The sequence below is a fragment of the Carassius auratus genome, chromosome 34, assembly GCF_003368295.1.
Source record: "Carassius auratus strain Wakin chromosome 34, ASM336829v1, whole genome shotgun sequence".
NCBI classification, from domain to species: Eukaryota; Metazoa; Chordata; class Actinopteri; order Cypriniformes; family Cyprinidae; genus Carassius; species Carassius auratus.
The window spans coordinates 6,890,066-6,917,026 of NC_039276.1; the positions used below are offsets into that span (position 1 = coordinate 6,890,066).

General features: G+C 36.1%; 1 protein-coding gene across 1 annotated transcript in view; it reads left to right on the forward strand.

Annotated features, from left to right (window-relative positions):
- LOC113053030 (receptor tyrosine-protein kinase erbB-4-like) overlaps positions 1 to 26,961 on the forward strand; it is a 300,154-nt gene that overhangs the window by 124,373 nt on the left and 148,820 nt on the right. Inside the window, exon 2 of the mRNA XM_026217631.1 lies at positions 18,648 to 18,799. Coding sequence (XP_026073416.1) covers positions 18,648 to 18,799 — 152 coding nt within the window. The remainder of the gene's footprint in view (positions 1 to 18,647; positions 18,800 to 26,961) is intronic.

Genomic DNA, 26,961 nt, shown 5'->3' on the forward strand with positions numbered 1-26,961 from the left:
ATGGAAGTCAATGAGATACAGATTTTTTATTTTTATTTGGCTATGCTAATCAGACCCCAAACTTTATTTCTCAGTGTAGCAAGATCACTCCAGGTGAGGGAACCCACACTATAGGCTACTTCATTAAAAGACTCAATCTGTCTCTCCCTTCTCCTATCATTTTCAGTGTTACTCTTTAGAAAGTATTCTGATGATAGGATGGAGTGAGGGCTTCCAGCCAGCTGTACCCACATATCTACTTACTGAAAGATTCCATGAACAAAACTGACTCCGAAGTACTATTGGCTCATGATATCTTGTGTAATCCAAATAGAGAATGCTTAACCATGGACAAACCTTCACAGATTCTGCGCTCACAGAATTAATTTAGAAAGCCATCTGTTTATAAATGTAGTTTATTAAATATTAAGGTAATATGATAATCATGATCCATTTATATAATCATTCATTTATTGATTTCTTTCATTCAGTATGAATTATGGCTGGTAAAATCAGAAGGCTGCCCTTTAATGGTTTGGACAAGCACATTCATCTTTGTGGTCTTGAGCGAGACACTTAACCCCAGGTTGCTCGAGGGTTATTGTTTCTGTGTACTGTCGTTTCTCGCTTACATCACTTTTCTCCTCACAGCAAGAAACAAGTCAAACGTCTGTGGACACATGCTTGCTCACAGTTGTCTATTATATGACATGCTGGAATGGTCTGAAGTGATTTTTGTGACTTGTTGGAATGTTGCCCTGATCTGTCTTCACCTCTTTCAGAAACATTGTTATTTAAGGCATTGGCCCTTTTACACAGACCTACACACATAATATAGCACGGTCAGATTTGGCACTGCTGGAGTGTGTTGGGTAATTTGGGGGGGGGGGGGGGGTCTTCACAGCTGGACAGGATTTGGGGTCATATTATGGTAGAATGCTGTAGTTAAGCAGGACGTCACCTTAGGAGATATATTTAGAATATTTGGAATTGGGTATACAGTGCAGACCAAAAGTTTGGACACACCTTCTCATTCATAGAGTTTTCTTTATTTTCATGACTATTAAAATTGTAGATTCACACTGAAGGCTTCAAGGGCTATTTGACCAAGAAGGAGAGTGATGGTATTCAGACACCTTCAACATTTCTTACATTATCACAGTTGATTTGCTCTAGTTTATAAAATGGTAATAAATTATGACAAGAACTCAGAGTTGAACTGACAGAACAAATTCATCTTGATAATGTCAGATTACTTTGATAGAAAAATTTGTAATGGATTACAATCAACCAAACAATATTTGCACCTAAATATCAATACTTTGTTGAACAATTACCAAGCAATGCCTAATTTTGTTCAGTCTGTGGTGTTGAAAGGTTGCATTAGCAATTCAAAAAAAAAAAAAAAAAAAAAAAACACGTAAGCAAAACATGGTGAGGTCAAAGTGTCTGAATAATTTTTGGTCCAATTTTGTTTTTCTATTTCTCTAGTAATCCAATGTATGAAGATTTTTTGGGTATAATATGTCACAGCTCACTTTATTTTGCTATTTTCTCTTACCTAAATTCATTATAGTGTCCTGCACCTACTATTAAAACGTAAAAAAAAAAAAATGTATATGTGTGTGTGTGTGTGTGTGTGTGTGTGTAAAATAAATACACTTGCATATATTAAAATATTATAAATGACTGAAAAAATCTATAACATTTCTATTTTCCTTGTAGCTTTTTATTTTTTCTGTTGTTGTATTGGTTTGATTTTTAAAATATTTTCCTTTCTTACTTTTGTTCTTTCTATTGTCTACACATTGAAGAATAAAAACAAATTATACACTTCAACTTCAAGTGTAGCAGTGGCTAGCGAAAGCATCTTATCCTTCCTGCCTTTCTTTTCCTACTTCCTGGTTCACAGCAAGGCTCGTTTGGTCTGACTGGTCCTGATGTACTGTGTCTAAGAGGGAGGCATTGAAAGAGGGGGAAAAAACTGTCACATTGTTCAGTGTTTTCATTTCTCAAATAAAAAACAGATGCATCCGTCAAGGTTAGCTTAGAACCTATGGATTTAGTGGCATCATTATTTTCAAGCAATATTATTTTAATCATTAATCTCTAACACACACTGTATGCCTCAAATGAGATTTAGAGGAAAGCAATAAGGCTTTGCCACTGCACTCAGATAATATTACTGCACTGTCAGGGGCCACGGGGAGGCAGGGCCCCAGGCCAACTGCAGGTGGAGAGAGAGAGAGAATCACTAGCTTCAAAAGCAAAAGGGAAAACCTTTCTGCAGTTGAAATGCACACCAATACTTTGAAAATACTGGATAAGTCTCTTTTGCAGAGAGCTTTTTCTTATTTATTTATTTTTTTTTTTTTTGTAGTGTAAATATTTGCCTTGACAACAGTTTGATTCAATTACAATGCTGAAACACTGAAATTTGGTCACAGTTTTAAAGGATGATGAAAAAAACTTACTTTTCGCAGTTAGATTGAGGCATTGTTGTTTTCATACATCTATTTATTTCAATTTTGACTAATTCATTATTTAAATTAAATTAAAATATGGACTAACTCACCAAATTGAATCTGAAAATTAAGATAATATTGAAGTCTTTTAAAATTGCATTTTTATGTTGTAAATATTTTTCATTCATTCAATTGCTTAATTATTGTAGATTGAATTATAATTTTAAATTCTGTAACCAACGTTGAATTTCAAATTGAAATATAACAATATTTATACCTCTTTATTTATTTAATTTTATTTTTGACAATTAATCCAATAAATGAATATGCTGACTTTCCAAATTTTGTCTAACAATTAAGTGTCTTTTAAAACAGCAATTTTATTTTGTGTTTTTATACAATAAATATAATATTTGCATATAATAATCAATCAGTTAAATCAATATGGACTAAATGGAAAAACATAGTCGGTAGGTGATTTACTTAATATACATTTTTTTTCATGCTATTCTATATAGTAAACATTTTTAGATTTATTTATAGTTTTAAATTATGTAGCTGATGCATTAAATTCTCAAATGGTTCCATAATCATTTGTGGACCTTTTAAATAAGAAATTAAGGAAAGGTTTAAGGGAGGTTTTGCTTATAAAGGAAGGAAGTGCTTGAAATGGTTTAAAGAAAGAGACTCCATGATTTGTGTCTAGAATGGTAACTTTCTCATTAAGCATTGTGAGTTAGTCAGCACTACAAAAACAGTGCCATGCTGTTCTGTTTTTGCAGCAGCAGTCACCCTTTGTGGGTCCCTGCATGTCATAGCACCTCTGCAGCAAGGATCAGCTATACCTCTGCTGAGGCTCGGGCACAGACGTGCTCTCTCTGTAATGACAGTGATAAAAGGTCAGGGCACATGTCGACCCACTTTAAAGAAATTGAGTTATAAAGACTGGCCAGTTGAAGCTCGTAGTTCTTTATTTTGTGTAATCCTCTGGCAGCCGAGTGAGCCTCAGATGTGAAGTGTCTGTGCTGGTATAATGAGAAACAGTGAGAGACGGAGCAGACGGCCCCCCTCTACGGAAACCTCCGTCCCTGCTTCACTCCGCCGCTCCGTCTCAAAGCTTGTTTCCAAAGTCATCCTGCAGTTCTCTCTTGGAGTCTCTTCATTATGGCGGGTGGCAGATGGAGGGGTCTGCTGAGCTTGAGCGTTATTCACTGTGACTTGTTTTTCATTAGTGACCAATTTGACGTCAGGAAGCATAACTGCCAGGAGCCAAGGGGTATATAGCAATTAGGTTAGATCCTCACACGCTGCTTTCAGGTACACGTGTGTGTTTGGTTCTAGTTAGTAGAGACTGAGGATTCATTAATGTTGGTATTTTCAGCAAGCGATCGTAAATGAGTAGACTTTGACACAGATGTCATAGGTGTCAAGTTCTTCATAATTTGTGCATTCTAAATATATTGCTTAAAGATTATTAAAGATTTATTTCGTGATTGATTACAGAGATCATTTTGTACAGATAGCAGCACCATTCTTCTGTTCTTCTCCTGCAGAGTTCCGATGGTTTTCTGCGCCCCTGTCTCAGTTGATTGGGCCCAGAGTGCACTGGGCTTCCTGTAGTGTTGCTCTGGAAGGGAAGGCTGCACTTTTAAAGAACTCCACTTAAACCTCTTTTTTGACTGCAAGTTGTCATTTTACCCTTAACTGAATCCAACAGCTGAAGGGCAGCTCTGAGAGATGCTACAGACGGTGAACAGGTCTTTTGTGAAGGTGACCGGTTTAATCAAATATAATACATTTAGTTTTATTTATATTTTGGATGCAGTTAGTCCTTTTAATTTAGATGATGTATATGTATATATACCTTTTTATGTTTTGAAATGTATATTTACATTTTTATAGATTTTATTTATATATATATATATATATATATATATATATATATATATATATATATATATATATATATATATATATATATATATATATATATACATACAGTGGGGATCGAAAGTTTGAGCACCCTTTGCAGGTTCTGTGAAAATGTGAGTAATTTTCAAAAAATAAGAGAGATCATACTAAATGCATGTTATATTTTATTTAGTACTGTCCTGAGTAAGATATTGTACATAAAAGATATTAACATTTAGTCCACAAGACAAAATAAATGCTGAAATTATTAAAATAACCCCACTCAAAAGTTTGGGAACCCTTGGTTCTTAATACTGTGTGCTGTTACCTGATGATCCTCGACTGTCTTTCTGTTTTGTGATGGTTGTGCATGAGTCCCTTGTTTGTTCTGAACAGTTAAACTGAGCAGCGTTCTTCAGAAAAATCTTTAAGGTCCTGCAGATTCTTCAGTTTTCCAGCATCTTTGCATATTTGAACCCTTTCAAGCAGTGACTTTATGATTTTGAGATAAATTTTATCACACTGAGGACATTTGAGGGACTCAAACACAACTATTTAAAAAGATTCAAACATTCACTGATGCTCCAGAAGGAAACAAGATGCATGAATCTGTTTAATCCGTTTAAACACTTCCGGGAGGTATTCAGCCAGGCAACCATGGAGATCACAGTGCATGATGAGCTTACTGATTTTTAGTTTTAAATGGATACTCCACCCTAAAATGAAAATAATGCAACGTTACTGAGATATCTAAATGTCTAACTTCTGGGCGAGTTTTCCTCTGGGGAATCTCAAAGTAGTTTTGGTGCCCTGGTTAAATGCATCAATGAGTCTGTAGGCTATTGCAAAGCACAGTATAATAGCATTCAATGTGATGTACAGCTCCTTTATTTATTTTATTTGTTTGTTTGATTGAGGCACGGCTGCCACTGTAAAATGTACACCCATGCGCTCTGAAAGCAGAGGTCTTTGAAAGGTCTTGCTGTTGCGTCACCGTCGGCAGTCATACGAACTGAACTGCTCTCTTCAGCTGCCAGCTGAGATCTGTAAGTCTATTCAATTACCTCAAACACCGCCGAGATCAATGGCTGTATTTCTTCCTCGCGGTGAGTTAAGCAATTCATCTTGTATTAGTTGTGACATGGTCTTCCAAGAAATCAACTCTGCTTTCATCTTCATTCTCGTGTCCCAGGCGACGTATCGATTCCTGATAGGAAAACAGTGAGAGGGGAAAAGAGCAAGAGAGAGTGTCAGCGAGATGGAAGGAAGCAGAAAATAAGAAAACAAAGTGAAAACAGCCAGTTCTAGCCGTGAAAGTGGCTTCCGTGCCAGTAAAAAAAAAAAAGCCCGGGGCCTAATTTCCCATGGCTCCAGGCTCATGGCTAATTTGTGTAAGTGAGGAGACTGACCTCCTTGAAGATTAAACAATTAGCAGCTCCTGAGCCTTCAGTGAACACAACCAGTGAGTCTCAGGAGAAGACGACAAATTAGAACGAGCCCGAAAGAACCTCTGGGATGTGTGCTATGCTACTCATGTCTGTCCTGGGTTGAGATAACACCTGAGACCGCCTTTGAGTCGCAGGACCTTCTTGATTGACTTGTGCGTAAGAGGTCTGAATTGGATTCTTTTTTTCTTTGTTTTTGGCAGTAGAACTTAGTTACAACCGTTAAACTTGTAGAGGTAGGAACTGGATTGAAACTCTCAGAAATGGTTGAATAGCTCAATTGGAAGTCACGAGACACATTCTCCTTTGGCTCGCTATGCTCTAATGACTTCTCACTCCATTACATTGTGTTCAATAGCATCCTCTTTCTGCACCACATAACCTTTTTGTTCTGTTTCTCCCAAACAGCACTAGAACAGACACAAGTCATTAATAATTGGCCTGGCATAGCTTTTACCAATGTTACCGAGATGTAGTGGGTCTGTTCAACCTACATTACCATCACCTACACAGCCCTGCTGCAATTTAACACCAAGGCTGAGTGTGAAGGAGGGTGAATTACCCAGCTATATATCTGGTGGGGATGTTTTGGCTGTGCTGTAATAACATGTCAAATTAGCATTTCTCCAATTTGGCACGTACAAAGGCCAGGCTATAATTGCTTTAACCTGAAGCTTCTCTGTGGTGATGTGGTAATGAACACTTTCGAACAATAACAACACATCCATATTCCCTCAGCAGCTCGGTCCTTGTTTAAAGCATGAAGCCAATATATAGAGCTCCTGTCTGACTGTTTCTAACAAGAGATACAGATTGTGCTGTCAAATTTCCATTTTCAGGATTGGTAGCTGATTTGCTTGTTTGCGCACTCCATGAAGGTGTAATGAGGAAATTATAGGTGAAGTTTGTCATTTTTGCGCCTCTTGTGGCACCAGACGGCATTGCATTTTGCTTGAGCGGACATGATATATTTGCTTTAAGCAGTTGTGTAGGTCTTTTTGGCTTAACACTTAATTGTTCATTATTCTACTAACTAACACACTCAACTGCATACATAAATAACAATGTCGTAATGTACCAATTTAGAAAATGCCTGTGTGATTTATTTAAATTGAGAATGTGAGTTCACAGTCTGCATTAAAATTGATTAAATGGAAGTGCAAAATAATATCAAGAAACATTTGAAAAGATCTGAACAGTTTAGTCGGGTTTACAAACAAATGATTCTTATGAGACAGTTTATTTAGTGAATTAAGAACATGCAGCATGAACAGTGTACAAATGAACAAATAATTTTTATGAGACAGTTTTAAGTGAATCAAACTTGCAGCACATTGGGTGTAATCTGACTAAATATATATATATCAAAACAGCTTTGTATTTGACATCACTTGCAAGCAGAAACTAATGGTATGGCAGTTTGTTTGGCATGCACAAATGTGTGATACCAAGGTAGAACATAAAGCAAGGATCACTGTCTGAAGGGCCAAAATGTTGAGCTGAAATCTCAAAATTTGTGTGAGTGTGTCCCGCATTGCCAAGTAATCTAAGAGAGCAGAAATTTCCCATGATGGCTCTGATAGCTCACACTGTTAGCCCTGCTCTTCATCACTCAGCCAACCCTTTCACCCGCCTTTTATATTATATCTTACAGGTTGAATTTGTGCCCACCCCTAATGTAAGTGTATATTGCCCCCTCGGTTGAATTCTATTGCTGTTCCTGCCAAGATTGCATTGGCTGAGTGTTTGTATATCTTTTTAAATTCCAATCACTTGCAGTTTACAATCCTCTGCGCAGCATTAAAACAAATTATAATCGATTTAAAGCATAATGAGCAAGACAGGCCTACACAAATTAAAATGAATATTTTTCACTTACAGGCTGCTAATGTCATCCCAGACTGGCTCTGCATGTTTGTGATTGAAAAGGACAGGGATACTGATGTGATCCGGCTTTCGTTAAAGCGTTTGCGTAACCCCCAACCCATCTGTCATGATGTCTGTTACACGTAAAGCTCATGGCGATGATATAAAACGGCCCTTCAGGCAGGTTGTGATGTATACTAGAATCATTAATCAGCTTTGTGCCTTCCATTAGAAAGTGCACTGAGAGAAAATGTGACTTTGCTGATTCTGGAATATTTGTCTTGAAATCATATATTTTATTCCAGCAAGGTTGGAAACTGAATCCCTTTCAATCCATTAGTTGGAATTTAAATTGAGTTGGCCACACCCACAGGAAGTTGAACACACATACATAGCAGTTCATATATTGCTATGATGCATCAAATTTATATTGATATCGTCCTACTATATATTGATATTTTTCTAGAATTATATTCAGGAATTGCTCTGGATTGAATTTAAAAAGTGTTCTCTGTTCAGTTCTGAATAAACCACAACCTGCAATGCAGTAACCAAGATGATTGCATTTCACTCATCTGTCTAAATGTGCCACAGTGACCACTTTACTAGGTACAGTTGGTTTCTTGCAGCAGCTTAAATATAATAGACATACAGACTGATTTTCTTATATATTTTTTTCATGCAGATGATGTCATCCGACCGTGTTGAAGGGAAGCAGATGATATTAGCATGGGGGAGGAATAGTGGTCAGACCACAGTTTTACAAGCAGTAAGACAGATGAATAGAGAAATGAGGAGAACATCCCACCCTGTCATAAGCGGTCCACAGTGATGGATCGCAGAGATTAGTGGTACTTCTAACAGCTCGCCCAATGCTGTGGGAGCACAAGGATTACTGCATAGTGTGACGATCTGGGACGTTCTGCATAACAATCTAATTTTGAAGGCCTTGTCTCTAGTGACCATATGAGTGAGATGAGAAATAATTATTTGATTGTTTGTTTAGTTAGTGGTGCTTAGTGGTACACAATTTTACTTAATTTTGCTTTGCTTTGTTTTTGTGTGTGTGTGTGTGTGTGTGTGTGTGTGTGTTTTCTTGATGTCTTTTGTTTAAACATTTTTCTCTAATTATTGACGTTTCTGACTAAATTGATGCTCAATGCTGTGAAGCTTATATTTATAAGCAATTTAACTTATTATTATTTTTTAATCCCAATATTATATCACATGGAAATCATGTGGTAACCTGCTGTCAACCACCCAAGCAATGTGGCAGTTTTGTGTGTGATATTCACATTTTCTTGTACATTAATCCAGCTGTTATCAATATTGATTTCTTATCACATAAAATAATGATTTTGTATATTCAGCTTGGCCATTTGGAAAAACATTTTCTGCATGAAATCCATTTCAGAATCTTCTTGTTAACTTTGAGATATTTTCTGCAGTGTGAAATGGTAGATCTGGAACAAGTGAGCCACTAACCTCTTTTAAGCCAAGAAGTTGGTCTAAAAGCTCCAAATCGGCATCGACGGGCCATTTATTTATTCCCTGCCTCCTCCTCCTTATCAGTCCCACATTACACACACTCACTCACACACAAACACATGCATATACATATAATTTCATCTCCCTTGCAGTGGAATATGTCCCTTTCCCTCTCAGCATTCGTGTACATTCAATTCCTGAGAAAGAGGCTTGAGCCTCTGCAATTAATGAGGACTACTCGCTTACGAGATGAAGATTCATTTAACAGGCCACGTGATTAGATGGTCTCCCACATACACCACAACACTCCAAGCAGGCCTCTGCCATAAATGTGCTGTAAAAGCCATTAGGAAGGGTTTCAGTCACACCCATCTGATGTCTGCACAGATAGACCAGCCAGAGAGAATGCCAAAAACAGAACAGAAGTGCTCCTCAGACTCCTCAGTCTTTTGAAATCGAGTTCCCACCAGCTGTCAGCACATTTCTTTCACTCTCTAATTGCCAATGACCTAGTGCTCTGAAGCTGTGAGAGTTACCATACAGCAGCAAATTAAATGCTTTTGGTTGTGGCCTCTATGTGATGGGCCTGTGATGATAAATATTCTTTGCTATTAGTGGATGACATGGATTTATGACTCGATCAACATCACCAAAAATAAGATTTGGGCCTCCGTGAGATGGGAGGATGGGAATACGGGCCTGTCCTTGTTTTAAGCATTCTCGGTGCCTTAGGATTTGTGGCTTTCCTCCACATTACCCATGCAGGGAGACTTCTGAATGGAATCTGCCTGTCATAGGTGTCCTGCTGATAGGGTTAAAACAGGAGTCCAGTCAAGTCACCTTTATTTCAATAGCACTATATACAATACAGATCATATCAGAGCAGCTTTAAACTGTGGTAAAAGAGAAAATAGAGATGGGCAATAATGTAGTTTACATTTCTCATCGATACCAGAAATCAAGCAGTTGAGATATGCCATATGCGATTATATTGTATGTATATGGATTATTGTAAATGTATATCTATTTATCTATGTCTGCGAATTCACTGCGAATTCAATAGACCGAAGCTTATTTCCTTTGAATTCCTGTTAGAATTAGCGAATGCTATTTCATGCATACTGAGTTTTTTACACTGTTAAAGAGTTGGATTCCCATGCTAAACATGGACAAAGTTTCAAAACTTTAAGTTGTACGTTTGAAGGAGTATTTTTGTTCAAAAAATACTCCTTCTGGTTTGTCACAAGTTTCGGAAAGTTTTTTTTCGAGTATGGCTCTGTGTGACGTTAGATGGAGTTGAATTTCCTTATATGGGTCCTAAGGGCACTTTCTGCCGGAAGAGCGCGCGCTCCCGTATAGCAGAGCACTGAGAGCACAACAGACGTTCACTGATCAGAGCGAGAGCGTCGCGAAATGTCACAAAAGAAGTGTGTTTTTGACAACCCTGCACAGATTACCAAAAAAAAAACTGCATTAAGGGACCAGTGGATTGTGTTTATGTTTACAGAGCATCAACAGAGTTGTGCAAGTGTTTGTGTTTGTTCCCTGCATTTCAACGATGCTTGTTTTACAAACAAGGCCCAGTTTGACGCCGGATTTGCACATCGTTTATTTCTAAAAGGATAATGCAGTCCCAACGAAAAAGTGTCACGATCGTGTGTTGGAACCGCAGGCGGTGAGTAAAACTGCTTCAAATATCTCTGTGTTGTGAACTTAGCTATCGGCGCGTAAGCACATCAAGTAAACAACATGCGATGTTGTCATCAAACTGCACTTTCCACATGTACAGCTTAAAAAAAAGACAACATAAAGTGGAACTTAGTCATTTTCCAAAACCGCTAAGCAAATATATACAGTTTCAGTACATACCACATAGAGACGTTGTTACTGATGCTGCTCTTGTTAAATTTCAGCCTCTAGATCTGATTCTGGATCATAAATATACGCTGAATCTGACTGTTAGCCATGGTTTGTTTGCGATGATGGTTTTTTCCTCACAGTAATGTCACAGCTTCCAAATGCTCTCAACACAAAAGCCTACTGGCGCTCATGATTCTTTAGCTCCGCCCACACGTCACGCCTCCAGTCGGTCGTGTTTTTCGGGAAAAATCGGTACAGACTATCTTTCTCTTATGAATATAATAAAACTAAAGACTTTTTGGAGTTATGAAGGATGCAGTACTACTCTATAGGTACTCAAGATTAACAGGATATTGAGTGAAAACGTGCATTTCACCCCCCTTTAAAGCGATCGTTCTCAAAAAATGTACAATTCTGTTGTTTACTCCCTCGTGTTGCTTAACGTGTATGACTGTCTTTTTTATTTTCCAAAGCAAAGCAAAACAAAGCAAACAAAGCAAAGTAAAAAAAAAAAAAAAATCACCACAAGTGACTGTTGTGACCTATTCCAAGTATTTTGAGATCATAAAATAGCTCTAAGTGAGTGACAGACTGAATTTTATTTTTTACTGTGTGTCCGAAGGCTTTGAAAAGATATTATGTGCATTTAAAAACTAATTGTTCTATTTAATTTTATTTTGTTTATAAAATTGCCAATAGTCATTAGGGTATTAAGTAAAAATCATGTTCCATGAAGATATTTTGTAAATTACCTACCATAAAATATAACAAAACAATTTTTTTTTTATCAGTAATATGCATTGCTGAGGAATTCATTTGGACAACTTAAAAGGCGATGTTCTCTATTTAATTTTTTTTTTTTTTTGCATCCTCAGATACAAATAGTTGTAATTGTAATTTTTGAATGAATCATTCAGAGTGAACATTTTTGGGTGAACTACCACAATATGATGTTAAAACAAAAATTGAGCTGACAGCTAATGGCATCCTGTCAAAACCATTTTAAAACGTTTAACTCAAGTTTAATCAAAACCCTCTAGTGAATCCGATACTATTTTCATGATCATTTCATGAGACATTTACTTGATAAATGGTCTCTTCGGGTGCTTCAGAGAGCAATAAACCTATTATTTATAGGTGCACAAGTCTTCAGACAATTGCTAATGTCATAGTGTCCTGACCTCGCAGGTGAGTTCAAATCTCCAGTGCTCAGTTGGCCGAGTCGGCCTGCTAAAGGGTTCATGATACTAATATCAGCCAGTCCCATATGGAGAGGGCAGACCCATAGACTAGGGACTGGGACAGTAGAGGACACGGTTACCGGACCATAGCCCTGTCACGCAGAGATGCAATCATGATTGTCATTATTACCATTTAGTCCTTCACCAGATGCCCCCTTAACAGGCAACCAAACCTGACTGCAGTACGCCTGCATGAATCACACAATCACCATTCTCCTCCAGTGATTGGCTCTTCTGGTCCTCCAATCAGCTCACATCCTCCAAGCCGATGCATTGATGATGTTTACTTCAGGAAGTGACATTTGCAACTTTATTTAGTTCAATGAGTTGCCGGCTATCGGCATGACCTTTTCTGAAATTTCTGTGTGTCCAATAAGCCTTAGAGACACTGACTACATTCTTGCTTATATTGATGTTCAATAAACCCCCGTTCTTCACTGATGAAGTCATTATGCGCAATACTTATGAAATGCATTCACTAATAGAGGAGTGTTTAATTCAAGTGAGAATATTTATAATATACAAGCGTGAAGTCAGAATTGATGAGAATTGAGGTCTTGTTTATGCCAAGTTGTTTATTAGTGGGTGTGATATGAAACTCAAATTATATAAAAATGCTATTTTGTTTGTGTGCTGCCAAATATTTTGGTCCCTTGTCAAACTACATATCAAAAACAGTTTTTTAAAGGTTTTACAGGTTTAATCGATGTTAAGTCTCACACGGTTTTCTCTGCGAGTAAATAATGACAGATTTGTTTTATTATTATTATTATTTGTTTTCCCTTCATGTGATTTAAGTAGACATGCACTTACTATCCTGTAATTTAAATTCCCATTGGCTGAACCTTTCAGACACAGTTCTAAAGGCATCTTTCACAGTGATAAAGAAGTGCTTTATGTATTCCGGTCATGTCGGATATAACACACACACCTCTCTGACAAATGCAAGGCCGGCAGGAGTTAGAACTATAGGGGGATGATAAACAGTTTTGTTTGTGTATCTGTGACTGAGTAAGGAAAGGGAGCATTTTATTTCTTTGATGAAATGCATTAGACATGTGGTGGGATTGAATCACGTGCTTCAGCATGCTGTAGTAAGTAAAATTAACTCTCTCTCTCTCTCTCTCTCTCTCTCTCTCTCTCTCTCTATATATATATATATATATATATATATATATATAATATATAATATATTTCAAAAAAAGTGTTTTTATTTTTATTTATTTTTTCATTGCAGTGGTTGTTAGATCTGATCTGCAAACACCATATGTCTGCAAAAATACATGAAACATAAAAACATAAAAATATTCAAGGCTTTGTGCTGTTCATGTTTTATTCTCTTACTGTGGAGGTCCACTTTTTCAAGCTTGTTCTTTCCGATAGAAAAATGCTACCTTTGGGATTCGAGAAAATAAAAAAGTGAATAATACCTTTCCCACCTTCTCAAAAAGTTTGATAGAAAACATTCTTTGCTAATATAAACTCAGACATTTGTTCATTACTAGACCCTCTGTTCCAAATCCTTGTGATCTGCCATTTTGAGGCATAATAGACAAAAACCTTGTGGAGAAAATCCACAAAGAAAAGAGCTCAGTGAAAAAAAAAAAATAATCCATCCAAGATGATGGGTGAGGAGAGATGTAAATACAGTTCATTCAATACATAAAAGTTTCCATAAAAATAATTCAAATGAATAAAAAATGTATTATTTTTTTGTAATGTATTTTTATGTTTATCGCAGTATCTTATTAGCTTAGTAACGTTAATAGCAAACTCAAAATGGATCACTTATGACATTATTTTACAGTTAGAGTGCTTCCTTAACTTTTGAAACAGAATGATAATCTTTGCATTCATTGATTTAGAATATAAAATTCAGAACTGAGTTTCATTCCCCAATCCATCATTTATGATCCAAATTTCTTTTATATAAATAATAAAAATACAAGCAAGTTCAGTCAAGCTGCAGTCAGAGGCGTAAACTGGAAATAAAGATGCCATTGCTTTGTGTTGTTTGCATTGTGTGCATCAGAGATGAGGTTTGCTGAGGGGTAGCATCTCCAGCATGACTATCTTCTCCTTTTTGAAATATATAAATGAAGGGGGGTTTAAGCAGACATGCTTCATTTTAACAGAGACTTTTGAGAACTTAAGCTTGTAGCCTAGAAAATCATCTTGTTTACTCACTCACAGAAAACAATATATTGATTTAAATTTTCTAAGACAGGTTTTGTTTGTAAAAGTCATATTCGAGTAGGTGACGTATTATGTATATCATGAAGCATCATGAATATCATTGTGATTTACACCTGAGAAGACAAAGACCTGCATAATGAGCCGCATAATGAGCCTTTCAGTCAGCTGTGCCACTGAGAGGGAAGAGTTACAAGAAAGAATGTGAGGACAAAATAAATGTTATTTTATGTTTGTAGTTTATTTAGAATAGATTTAATTATCCCACAACATGATTTAATATTCACTTGCAAGTGCAGTTAAACAGTTTTTTACGAACAATCAAAGCTGACTTTTAAAGCAATATATCAATAAATAAAAAGTGACTTACTCATGTTTATGATCTCTGCTGAATAAAGCATTTCATTCTTTTTTCTGAAGAAATCTCAAATCCTGGGGTAATACACATCACATCTTTTCGGGGTGAATTATGTCTTACTCCTCCAAAAAAAAATAAAATAAAAATAAAATAAACTTAAACAGTCTCGCTGTGTTGTTTTCTGTTGTATGGGCGTATTCAAGCCACGCGTTTCAGTGAAACATTATAATCTGAATTGCGCGTTCAGTGCATGGTCGCATTTAGATATAATGAAGGAAGACGTGAAAACGGACATTGCGTTGTTTTCATATGGATTACATTATCACAGAATATTTGTTTTTGTAACTTGTTTAGTTTAAAAGTAGACATGTCAGGCTTTCTATAGATATATCGCTCATGTCTCTTTGTTGAGTATTCACTGAGTTACAGTTCATTTTAATGATGCGTGTTTAACCCTTTCGAGTCGATTAACGCATATATGCGTTTTGAGTCATTTTCACCTGATATCCCCGAAAAGAACTTAAATTACACTCTCAGTTTTGATCGTACAGATAAGAGCAATACATCAATCGAATCTGTAAAGGGTCTAGTTTTTTTTGGATACAGACATAATAACAAAAAACCTTTGTGCACTTATAAAATAAAGATAACAAACAAGGTGCGCTGTCTACAGTCTTTGTCTCCGCTGATCGTCATGTACAAACATTTCATTAAAATGAACTGTAACTCCGTGAATACTCAACGAAGAGACATTAGAGAGAGATCTATAGAAAGCCTGGAATGTCTACTTTTAAACTAAACAAGTGCTGCCGATAACAAATATTCTGAGATAAAGTAATCCACATGAAAACAACGCAATGTATGTTTTTCATATCTCCGCTCATTATATCTAATGTGACCACGCCCCGCGCTTAACGCGCTATTCAGATTCAAACTGAAACACGCGGCTTGAATACGCCCACACAGAAGAAAAAGCAGCCAGACTATTCTTCAAGTTTTTATTTTATTTTACTGTTTGCTTCGCGATGAGAGGACTAAGATATAATTCACCCCAAAAAGATGTGATGTGGTTGAGGATTTGAGAAATGGATTTCCTCAGAAAAAAGAATGAAGCACTTTATTCAGCAGAGATCATAAACATGAGTAAGTCTCTTTTTATTTATTTGTACTAGTTTTCACATAACGTGTAAACATTTTACTAGTTAGACTTTTTCCAAATACTTTTTCCAAACTATAATTCCTGACTTAATGTATAATCAAGTGAAACATTATGAAGTTTCATTAACAATATACAATACTATACCATTCAAAAGCTTGATGTAAATAATATAAATGTGACAAATAGAGATAACTCTAACAAATGTAAAAACAATGCAGTTCTTTCGATTTATTCCCCCTAAAAAAACCTGAAAAATATTATCAGCTCTTTTCAACATTAATAATAATAATAATAATAATAATAATAATAATGATGATGATGATGATAATAAATGGGGTTTATTTGGTAGAAAATAAGATTGTTAAAAGGATTTCTGAAGGATTGTGTGACTAGAGAAAGGATGCCAAAAAATTTGAAAGTCAGCTTTGATTGTTCCTAATAAACCGTTTAACTGCTCCCCCAAGTGGATATTAAATTATGTTGTGGGATAATTAAATATATTCTTAATAAACTACAAACATAAAATTATATACTTTTATTTTGTTCTCACATTCTTTCTTGTAAGTCCTCCCTCAGAGTGGCACAGTTGAATGAGAGGCTCATTATGCAGCTCATTATGCAGGGCTTTGTCTTCTCAGGTGTAAATCACAATGATATTCATGATAGTTGACGCCTACTCGCATATGACTTTTACCAACAAAAAGTGTTTTAGAAAATTTAAATCAATATATTGTTTTCTGTGAGTGAGTAAACAAGATGATTTTCACATCATTCAGAAAGAAAAATTCTAGGCTACAAGCTCCAGTTCTCAACTTTTCCGGCAACCAATTGTATGTATGTGTTTTATTGCCTTATTCAAGTGATTTAACATTTTTAGTTTTTCACTAACCATGCATAACATTTTTTTTCTCAAAAATACAATCATGTACATGCATGCATTTCACATATTATTATAGCCCAGTTTGTGCTGATTACAGTGATATTAGACTTTACCCATTTAGATATTTATAAGAAACTGAAAAAAGCACAAATGTCAGGGCATGACAAAACTTCTCAAGGCCCCAAAAATACCCTTAGACTCCAGAGGGTTAAAAGAAGATCAGCGGAGACATTCATTTATTTCATAAATGCACAAAGTTCTGTTGTTATTATGTCTTCATACAAAAAAAAAAGTAGACCCTTTACAGATTCGATTGATGTATTGCTCTTATTGGTACGATCAAAACTGAAAGTGTAATTTAAGTTCTTTCCGGGGTTATCTGGAGAAAACGCCTCATAATGCGTATACGCGTTAATCAAGTTAAAGCTCAAAAGTTATCACAAATGAAAATTCTGACATAATTTTAATTCCATTGCTGAGTGAACTGAAAGAAGGTTGGTGGAAAAATGTTTTGTGGCTTAATCCGTAAATATATTTTGCCTCCCTTTTAAAGTGGGTTAGCTGTCAGATATTGTATAGAATGAAACCTCACCTTAACAAAATGATATCCCACAATTCACCTGTAATCTCACAACTGAGCCCCCGAGGGTGCAATAAATGTTTATTACCACTAAGCTTCCTTTATAATACCTCCTGCATGTTAAAGGTTATTGAAATCACATAAGTCTAACACCTGGGAAACAATTCTGTGTTTTTGTTTTAACCAACAATCTGAGGTAGAACGGTTGTTATGTGCTTGTGAACACTTTAAGCTTTTGATTCTAATGATGCAAAGGCACCATAAAACATCATAACATTTGTATTGTGAACTTCTGAAACTATACACAGCATCAAGAATCCAAATTAAAGTCCTCATTCATTTAAAATCTGCACTTCAATCTTCCATAAACCTTTTCAGCGAATCATTTGAGCTAGATTTCAACTGGTCTCAGTAAATTTCATCATGAAACTGATCTGAAGTTTAATTCAATGACTGGTGGTTAACTGCAAACAGGACACTTTTCTAAATGTCTCCTTTTGTGTGCTAAAGAATATGGGAATGCAATCCATATGAGTTTGATGGTGGGTAAATTATGCCAACATTTTAATTTGGGGTCAAATATTCCTTTAAATTGAAGGCTTGCAGATGTGGCCTAGAAAAAGTAGATGAATTCTACATTAAACTGGTCTCCCTCTCATTATGTGAGAGATTGTTAATGTGCACATGATGAATAAGTTCTCTGTTGCTGCATGTTAACAAACTAGCATAACATACATTACTCAAACTGTTGTAACTGTATATCAGGTATAAAAGGAAGATAGCTTCATTGTCAGTTAGTGTAATCATATGGCATTTTAATGCATATGCTGACTCTCCTTTCTCTCTTGGTCTGTCTTTCTGGTGGCCACAGAGCGGGTGGCATGGGACAGGCGTGGATGTGCTTGTGGATGTTGTGACAGTGGTTCAGTGAGGCATGAGAGGGAGGGTTACACTTTTGGCTCAAAGGCAATGCCAGCTGATGCAACAGATGGCAAATGTCTTTGATTGGTGCAAGGTGTTTGATGAGCAGAAATGGCTCTGTTTAATAACTTGTCAAGTTGTCTGTCTGGGGCTTGAGGCTCCTTTCCTGGCTTAGAGGCTTCTGGGACTTCAGGCCTGATTGAATTGCATTGCTGGATGGACTGAAGCACTAATAATTCCTGCTTCTGTTATTTGCACCATTAGAATGTAATTTCTCTTTCATTTTCTTTCCTTCTTGCAGTATGCACTGGCACGGAGAATAAACTGAGTACTCTGTCAGACCTGGACCAGCAGTATCGGACCCTTCGTAAATACTATGAGAACTGCGAGGTGGTGATGGGGAACCTTGAGATCACCAGCATCGATCGCAGTCGTGACCTGTCCTTTCTTAGGGTAAGTACTCTGTGTGAGGCATTACAGGTCCCTACATGGGTTCTTGGATTTTGTATAGTATTGTTTGTTTTTCATAGTGTTTTGATATTCTGTGCCATATCAAAGTCAAAGTTTCAAGGTGACAGTTACAGTAAGTATATTATTTACCATGCATTATTTGCCTGAGTCAGTTTGGCGTGGTCTAAAACTGGTTTTCTGAACTTTGGTGTTTATCATAAATCAAGCTTGCTTGTTTTTGGTCCCTTACTGTCAACCAGTAGATCCTTATTCACAAATGATATACAGTACAGTAGCTTGTTTATTAATTTCCTTCACAAATGACCTGTTCCAGTTCGTTTAGTCTATTCTCCAAATAAGATGTTTAATTTATTCCAATAAAGGCTTCGGTATACTCGCAGCAAAGTTCCTTTTTTCATTCTTCACTTAAGGTGTGGTCACAAAAAGTGGTCCATTTTCCATTGTCAGTAGTGATGTATGAGGTACCGTGCACACAGAAGTCACTTTCAAACCAAACAGCTTTCTACATGTCAGAGCAGCAAATTCACATTACCAACTTCTACATAGGGAACTTTTTCATCCTCGTACAAAACTCCCAATCTCATGGATTCCTCTTGAAATGAATGGAATTGATAAACGATAAATGTGACCACACCTTTTCACCAGTTTTACAATTTGGCACTCTAGTCAAGTAATTTGTTTTATCTTATTGGATCTATTGATCATTTTAGTCAAATCTTTTCAGTGAATCAATGTGTATGGTTCACAAAAGCAAATATGATTTGGACTTGTTGTGTTATAAGTGATTCATTGGTTCATGCTTAAATGTCCCTTCACAAAGCTAATCTGTGACTTCATAGATTTTAAGTATAGCGCAACAATGTGGACTTATTTTATGGCTTTTTTGTCAGCTTTACAGTTTAGGAAATGCTGTTACAATAAACTTTATATGTAGATAGGACCTTAGTGGACTCACCTCATGACATGGCCCAGGACAATTTCCAGTTGTCCTGGCTGATGCCAGCCCTGCAGGTCCATCAGTTTTTCCTTAGTGTTTGTTTCTGCATTTCTAATTGTTCTGGAATCTTTTTTAGATTAGTCGAAAACACACAATCTCACCCTGCAGGTCAGGAAGACTGTTCTACTGTGCAGGGCAAACATTGGCCTCCCACTGAGGTAATTGGCCAATACGACTGCTGGTATCAAAAGTAAAAGTGTCGATAAACTGAGTCATATTATTGCTCAGACTCAATGGGAAAATGGTTAGGAAGAAGAACACATTCTGTTCCTAGAAATCAATCAAAAAACAATTCTGGTTCATGTTTATTTCGTCACACCATAGGGGATAATATTGCATCAAGAAAATTACTCTTAGGAAGATGCTTTAACATTTACACCATTACACCATTTGCCATCTTTGTAGGCCAATGAGGTCTCGATGTATCTAGAGGCACCCAGTTACACAGGTTAATTGAACTTGTTAATTGAGAACAACAGCAGGGCCAAAGGGTGGAATCACGTGTATTTTTGTTAGGATTTTTAATATTTTAAAACATTAATATCACGCTTCCCCAGGGTCTTCCCATCAGCTGGGGAAAACTTCACCTTGAAGAGACAAGAACGAGGAGAAGAGAAATCTTTTCAGCAGTTGACTAGCCGTCTCTTTGGGTGATTGAAGCTGATGCTTTCCTTTTTAAAGATAGCTGAAGATCGATGGCCACTTCCAAAACAGCCAGAATAGCTTTAGTGGTAAACAGAGTTCATCTTCTCGTGCCTTCAGGGCTGATGAATTAAACCCTCCATGTGATGAATAACTGTAATTCTGCTCTCTTAAAATTTCCACATTTCTCTTTTAAAGGCAAAGGTTACATCACATGCCAGAGCTGGATGTTTTGTATGGCCATAAAAAAAAAAAAAAAAAAGATGAACAAGATGCAATATGCAATGTTTTGCATTTTCTTTTGTAGAATAAATAAAATAAAAAATAAATAAAAAAAATCCAGCTACTGACAACTTGAAATTATCCACCATCTTTGATTAGGCCGTCTTTTGGCCCTCCATCGCATGTAATGCATTATATGCTTAGTTCAGGATTTAATGAGCCGATATAGAGCTAATAACCGGTTATCATTTCCAAGAGAAAAGTGTAAATATTTCCACAAGGCAGCATGTCATTAGGATGAAGATTAGATACTGCAGAGAGCCTAGAGTGCAAGGTCTGATTGGAAATATTACTAGATACAGTGTTGCCATGGAGCCCTGACAAAGACCAGAACCATTCTTCTTTTTAATTTCACAACTTTTTTTCTCATTGACTGTCTCTTTTTTCTGTCTATGCATTTTCCTTCTGTTTCCTCATGTTGTCGGTTCTAGTCAGTTAATGTGGCTATACAGTATTGTTCAAAATAATAGCAGTACAATGTGACTAACCAGAATAATCAAGGTTTTTAGTATATTTTTTATTGCTACGTGGCAAACAAGTTACCAGTAGGTTCAGTAGATTCTCAGAAAACAAACAAGACCCAGCATTCATGATATGCACGCTCTTAAGGCTGTGCAATTGGGCAATTAGTTGAAAGGGGTGTGTTCAAAAAAATAGCAGTGTCTACCTTTGACTGTACAAACTCAAAACTATTTTGTACAAACATTTTTTTTTCCTGTGAATCACTAAACTAATATTTAGTTGTATGACCACAGTTTTTTAAAACTGCTTGACATCTGTGTGGCATGGAGTCAACCAACTTGTGGCACCTCTCAGCTGTTATTCCACTCCATGATTCTTTAACAACATTCCACAATTCATTCACATTTCTTGGTTTTGCTTCAGAAACAGCATTTTTGATATCACCCCACAAGTTCTCAATTGGATTAAGGTCTGGAGATTGGGCTGGCCACTCCATAACATTAATTTTGTTGGTTTGGAACCAAGACTTTGCCTGTTTACTAGTGTGTTTTGGGTCATTGTCTTGTTGAAACAACCATTTCAAGGGCATGTCCTCTTCAGCATAGGGCAACATGACCTCTTCAAGTATTTTAACATATGCAAACTGATCCATGATCCCTGGTATGCGATAAATAGGCCCAACACCATAGTAGGAGAAACATGCCCATATCATGATGCTTGCACCTCCATGCTTCACTGTCTTCACTGTGTACTGTGGCTTGAATTCAGAGTTTGGGGGTCGTCTCACAAACTGCCTGTGGCCCTTTGACCCAAAAAGAATAATTTTACTCTCATCAGTCCACAAAATGTTCCTCCATTTCTCTTTAGGCCAGTTGATGTGTTCTTTGGCAAATTGTAACCTCTTCTGCACATGCCTTTTTTTTAACAGAGGGACTTTGCGGGGGATTCTTGAAAATAGATTAGCTTCACACAGACGTCTTCTAACTGTCACAGTACTTACAGGTAACTCCAGACTCTCTTTGATCATCCTGGAGGTGATCATTGGCTGAGCCTTTGCCATTCTGGTTATTCTTCTATCCATTTTGATGGTTGTCTTCCGTTTTCTTCCACGTCTCTCTGGTTTTGCTCTCCATTTTAAGGCATTGGAGATCATTTTAGCTGAACAGCCTATCATTTTTTGTACCTCTTTATAGGTTTTCCCCTCTCTAATCAACTTTTTAATCAAAGTACGCTGTTCTTCTGAACAATGTCTTGAACGACCCATTTTCCTCAGCTTTCAAATGCATGTTCAACAAGTGTTGGCTTCATCCTTAAATAGGGGCCACCTGATTCACACCTGTTTCTTCACAAAATTGATGACCTCAGTGATTGAATGCCACACTGCTATTTTTTTGAACACACCCCTTTCAACTAATTCAACTAATTGCCCAATTGCACAGCCTTAAGAGCGTGCATATCATGAATGCTGGGTCTCATTTGTTTTCTGAGAATCTACTGAACCTACTGGTAACTTGTTTGCCACGTAGCAATAAAAAAATATACGAAAAACCTTGATTATTCTGGTTAGTCACATTGTACTGCTATTATTTTGAACAATACTGTATATATATATATATATATATATATATATATATATATATATATATATATATATATATATATACAGTAATGCGAGGAGCCAACGACAGACACAGTGGGTGTGGCATCAGGCCTCAGAGGCTTTTATGAACAGAAAATAAAGGAAATGTGGACAAATTTGGCCAAAGTGGGAGAATGTCCAAAACAAACAGGGGATCTGCTGTCCTCGTTGTGCTGCGGGGTTCGTGTGGGTCGTGGAGTGTTCATGGAGGAAGGGTATATGTATATGGGGCGCCTGCAGGATTTAGTGCAGGAGAGTACACACAGAGTTGTTGTTGGGACCAAATGATCAGTGAGAACAGAACGAATGTGTCACGTTTTAAATTCAGCAAAACTGTAATATACATAGATCAAGAGTATGCTCACAGATTAAAACAGAGAACAAAACAGTGTTGGATTAGAGCCCTGCCACGGGCCTCAAATATAGGCCCTAACCAGTCTTTTTTCCCCTTTTCCAAAAGCTTATACTACTGTTTTAGCTATTGAATTATTTCAGTTTTGTAATGGAAAGTGATTACTAAGTGCATTAAGTGCATATTTTGCTTGTATAATGTAAGTTTTTTTTTTTATTATTATTTTTTTTTTTTATGTAACAACCAAGTGGCCAGCGGCAGAGAGTGAATTGATTGTAACCTATTTGTTTAATCAATTTAGCCTTCTCAAATCATCACTGTAGACTAACGCAATCTCATGAAAGTGCATATAGCACGTTTTTCTGCTTCTTTTTGGCATAATATTTATATGCAGAAATTGATTTTTCCATGCATATACTATAATTATGATAAATTCATAATTAATGGCATGGCTGCTTCAGCTGACAGAAAAAAACGGGTCAAGATTTGCTGCTCAAGAATTACCATAAAAGACCATACAATTCTGGGTGAAGTAAGTCTTATATAAGTAAATTCTAAATAAAACAATGGCAGAAGGAAATAAACTCCATGTCCTCCATAGTTTTTCACAGCCTGAGGCGTCTCTGAGCACGGATGGGCCGAAGGTTGCTGCTGTCAGAAACATTCACCTCCACTTCATATAAACTTTCTTATTTGTTTGCTGACTCTAGATATTGATTCAAATAAAACTTACCTCGGAATAGAAAACATTTAGGATGGCTTTCCTGGCAAATACTGTCTAAGCAGCCATTGTTGTGTGGGTTGTGAATACTTCGTTCTCTGTTTAACCCCGAGAATATGTAACTCATTCTTATGAAGATGAGCTACAATTTACTTTCATAAATTTCAAGAGAATATAAAGTATTTGAAAAGAAATACGTTTTGTTTAGTAAAGGATGATACACTGGCTTTTTTTCAGTAACCTAGTAAACTACAATACTGCCTATATAGTAATAGAGCCTCGTAAGAAAGTATCTGATTGATGCTGATATTTGTGTATAGTTGTATTTAGACTCATCATTGATGTGCAGTCATCTTCAGCAATGGATCGGCCTATATATTGCTTTAAATAAAAGACTGGTGTGGCTGTTGAGAAGTCTTTACACTAGGATGAATAACCATAGCCTATATTTAATGACAAAATGGATTTTCTATTTTAGTAAAAGTAAAGTCAAAATTAGGATCAGTAAATTGGACATGAAGTAATGTAAATACTGATTGTACTTTAAAGGTCTAAATAAAATTTTATATAGGAAAAAGTGGCATTTTTGCATTAGAAACATATTTGAGGAAAAGTCAGTAATAGTAAACAGGAAGTCACCAATAGTATTTCTAAATTCCAGTAATTGCATAATGAAGTACAGTAATGGTAATGTATGTAGTTTTTTAAGGGCCAAGTGCTTCACACGTGCCGTGTTAGATCAGCTGTGATCAGAGAGACGTTTTCACAATATTAATGAAGATTGATGAAGTGTTTGGGAGCCCATGTCTTTCAGCTCTGCCTAGATGGGATTGACAATTGCAATTAGCAAACTCTCAAGATCATTTCCATCACTTTAATATGACACGAAGACAGGCTTAAAAGGGGAGGAAAGAGAAGGAGCATGGGAGAGGAGGAGAATTTCATATGCTTTGGGAATAACATGTAAAATATTAGTGCAATTAGAGCATGTGCAAGAAAAATCATTTTCACAGAAAAACATATCTTGACTGTCTGTTGTAAAAAAACAATGTATTATTAAATATAATGTATTTTTATTAGTATTATTATTATTATTAATATTATTATTATTATTATAAGTGGACTGCGAAAATTATACTAAATCTCTTCATTATACCAAAGTAAACAAAAATATACTCAGCGGTGGGAAATAATATTTGATATTAATAATGAAATACATAAAGTACAAATTATAATAATAATAACAATAAAAATAAGTATTACATTTATTATAATGCTAGTTTAAATATGTTAATAATAATAATAATAATAATAATAATAATAATAATAATAATAATAATAATAATAATAATAATAATAATGTTATTTGTGTAATTATTATTGTTGTTGTTATTTTTAAAATGTTAATATTTATTTATTTATTTTTATATTTATTTATCATTTACTTTTCTACAATAAGCAAATTTGGAACCATGTTGCATTGCCACTTGTAACATCTGGGTCCTTGAGCGAAACAGATGAGAATCACCAGAACTTTTGCCACATGTTTATGCACGCACAGTTTAATGGAGTTCTGGAACAAATATAAACACTCCCACACATGCATGTAAAAAAAGAGCAAGACAGAGACCCCTTAGCACATGGACCGCTCGAGCGTCTCCTAACTTCTTTTGCCTACGGCGAATGTCAGCACAGGTTCACATTCACAAAGGCCCGGCACACGCCCCAGTACTGCAGTCAGGTATGTCTCACTTCCCGTAATGATGAGTGTCGTCCAACTCTGGCAGAGCAGCAACACCTCAGGAGACAGTAGTGAGGAAGAAAGAACAAGTGTTTGAGTTGAAAGAAGAGACATGGGGAAGAGTAACAGGCAAGCATTTTAGCATTTTGTTTACTATAGGGTTGTTTTGTATGTGGCACCAGTCAGTGTTTGTCAGCAGAAAGTTTAACCAGTTTAAGATTCTTTACTACTTCCGTCATCCCTTCAAATATATATGAATGTGTATACATTGTGTCTAGAGTTTTGATGGAAATTAAAATTTCTACTGTAGCTAAAATAACTGTTGTCTATTTTAACTAAACAACATCATTGTTTTTAAATGGATAATAAATGGATAATATAGTTTTAGTGTAACTGTTTTTACCATATAACACACAATTAAGTGTTATATTTGTATGTGATGTACCAAATTGACTGGTGTGTCAGTTTACTAGACTTCCTGAATGAATGACAGAATGAGTTAGAGGCTAATCTGTAAGGATGCTAACTGAAAACTAATAGACAAATGTTCAGTTATTAGGGCCGAGACTTTAACGCGTTAATTGAGATTAATTAATTACACAAAAAATAATGCGTTAATTAAGATTAATTACAGAAAAAAAATTCCCGCATTTTTTATAACTTATTTTTGCACCGCGGAACGTTTCTCACTGGACGAGTTTCGGCGGACCGATTATACTGAAGCACCAACTAGCATTTGCATATCACCGCAGCACATTGAGCCTCAAGTATCACCTCAACGCAAAACATATAGCAGCTAGCGTGGACTTTACACTTTATGTTGAACTATGTATTTTGTTGGTGCAACAGTTTATGTTGAACTCTTTATTGTTTTGGCCAAGGTTATTGAGAGTTGGACTTAGTATGTTATGGCCTCTGAAGCAACCGAGAGATGTTTTCTAATAGTCAGGGTTTCCAATATTCTGAATGTCATTGACAGTATTGTGTTTTACTTAAAAAAACACTTTGCAGAAGGTTCCAGCACCTATAAGCTTCCTGAGTTTCTGAAATGTACTATTTCTAAATTGTTTCTAAATATGCTATTGCTACACTTCATGGCAAAAATTGCACTGGTCTGCTAGACTTGGTTGAACAAAAATAAACAATATTTTGTTGCTTAAGCTTATGTATTCAGTCATTATTCAATGGTATACTATAAATTTCTATAAACTTCTCACTGTTCTCAGGTCAAATATTTATATGCGATTAAAATGCGATTAATTTCGATTAATTAATTACAAAGCCTCTAATTAATTAGATTAATTTTTT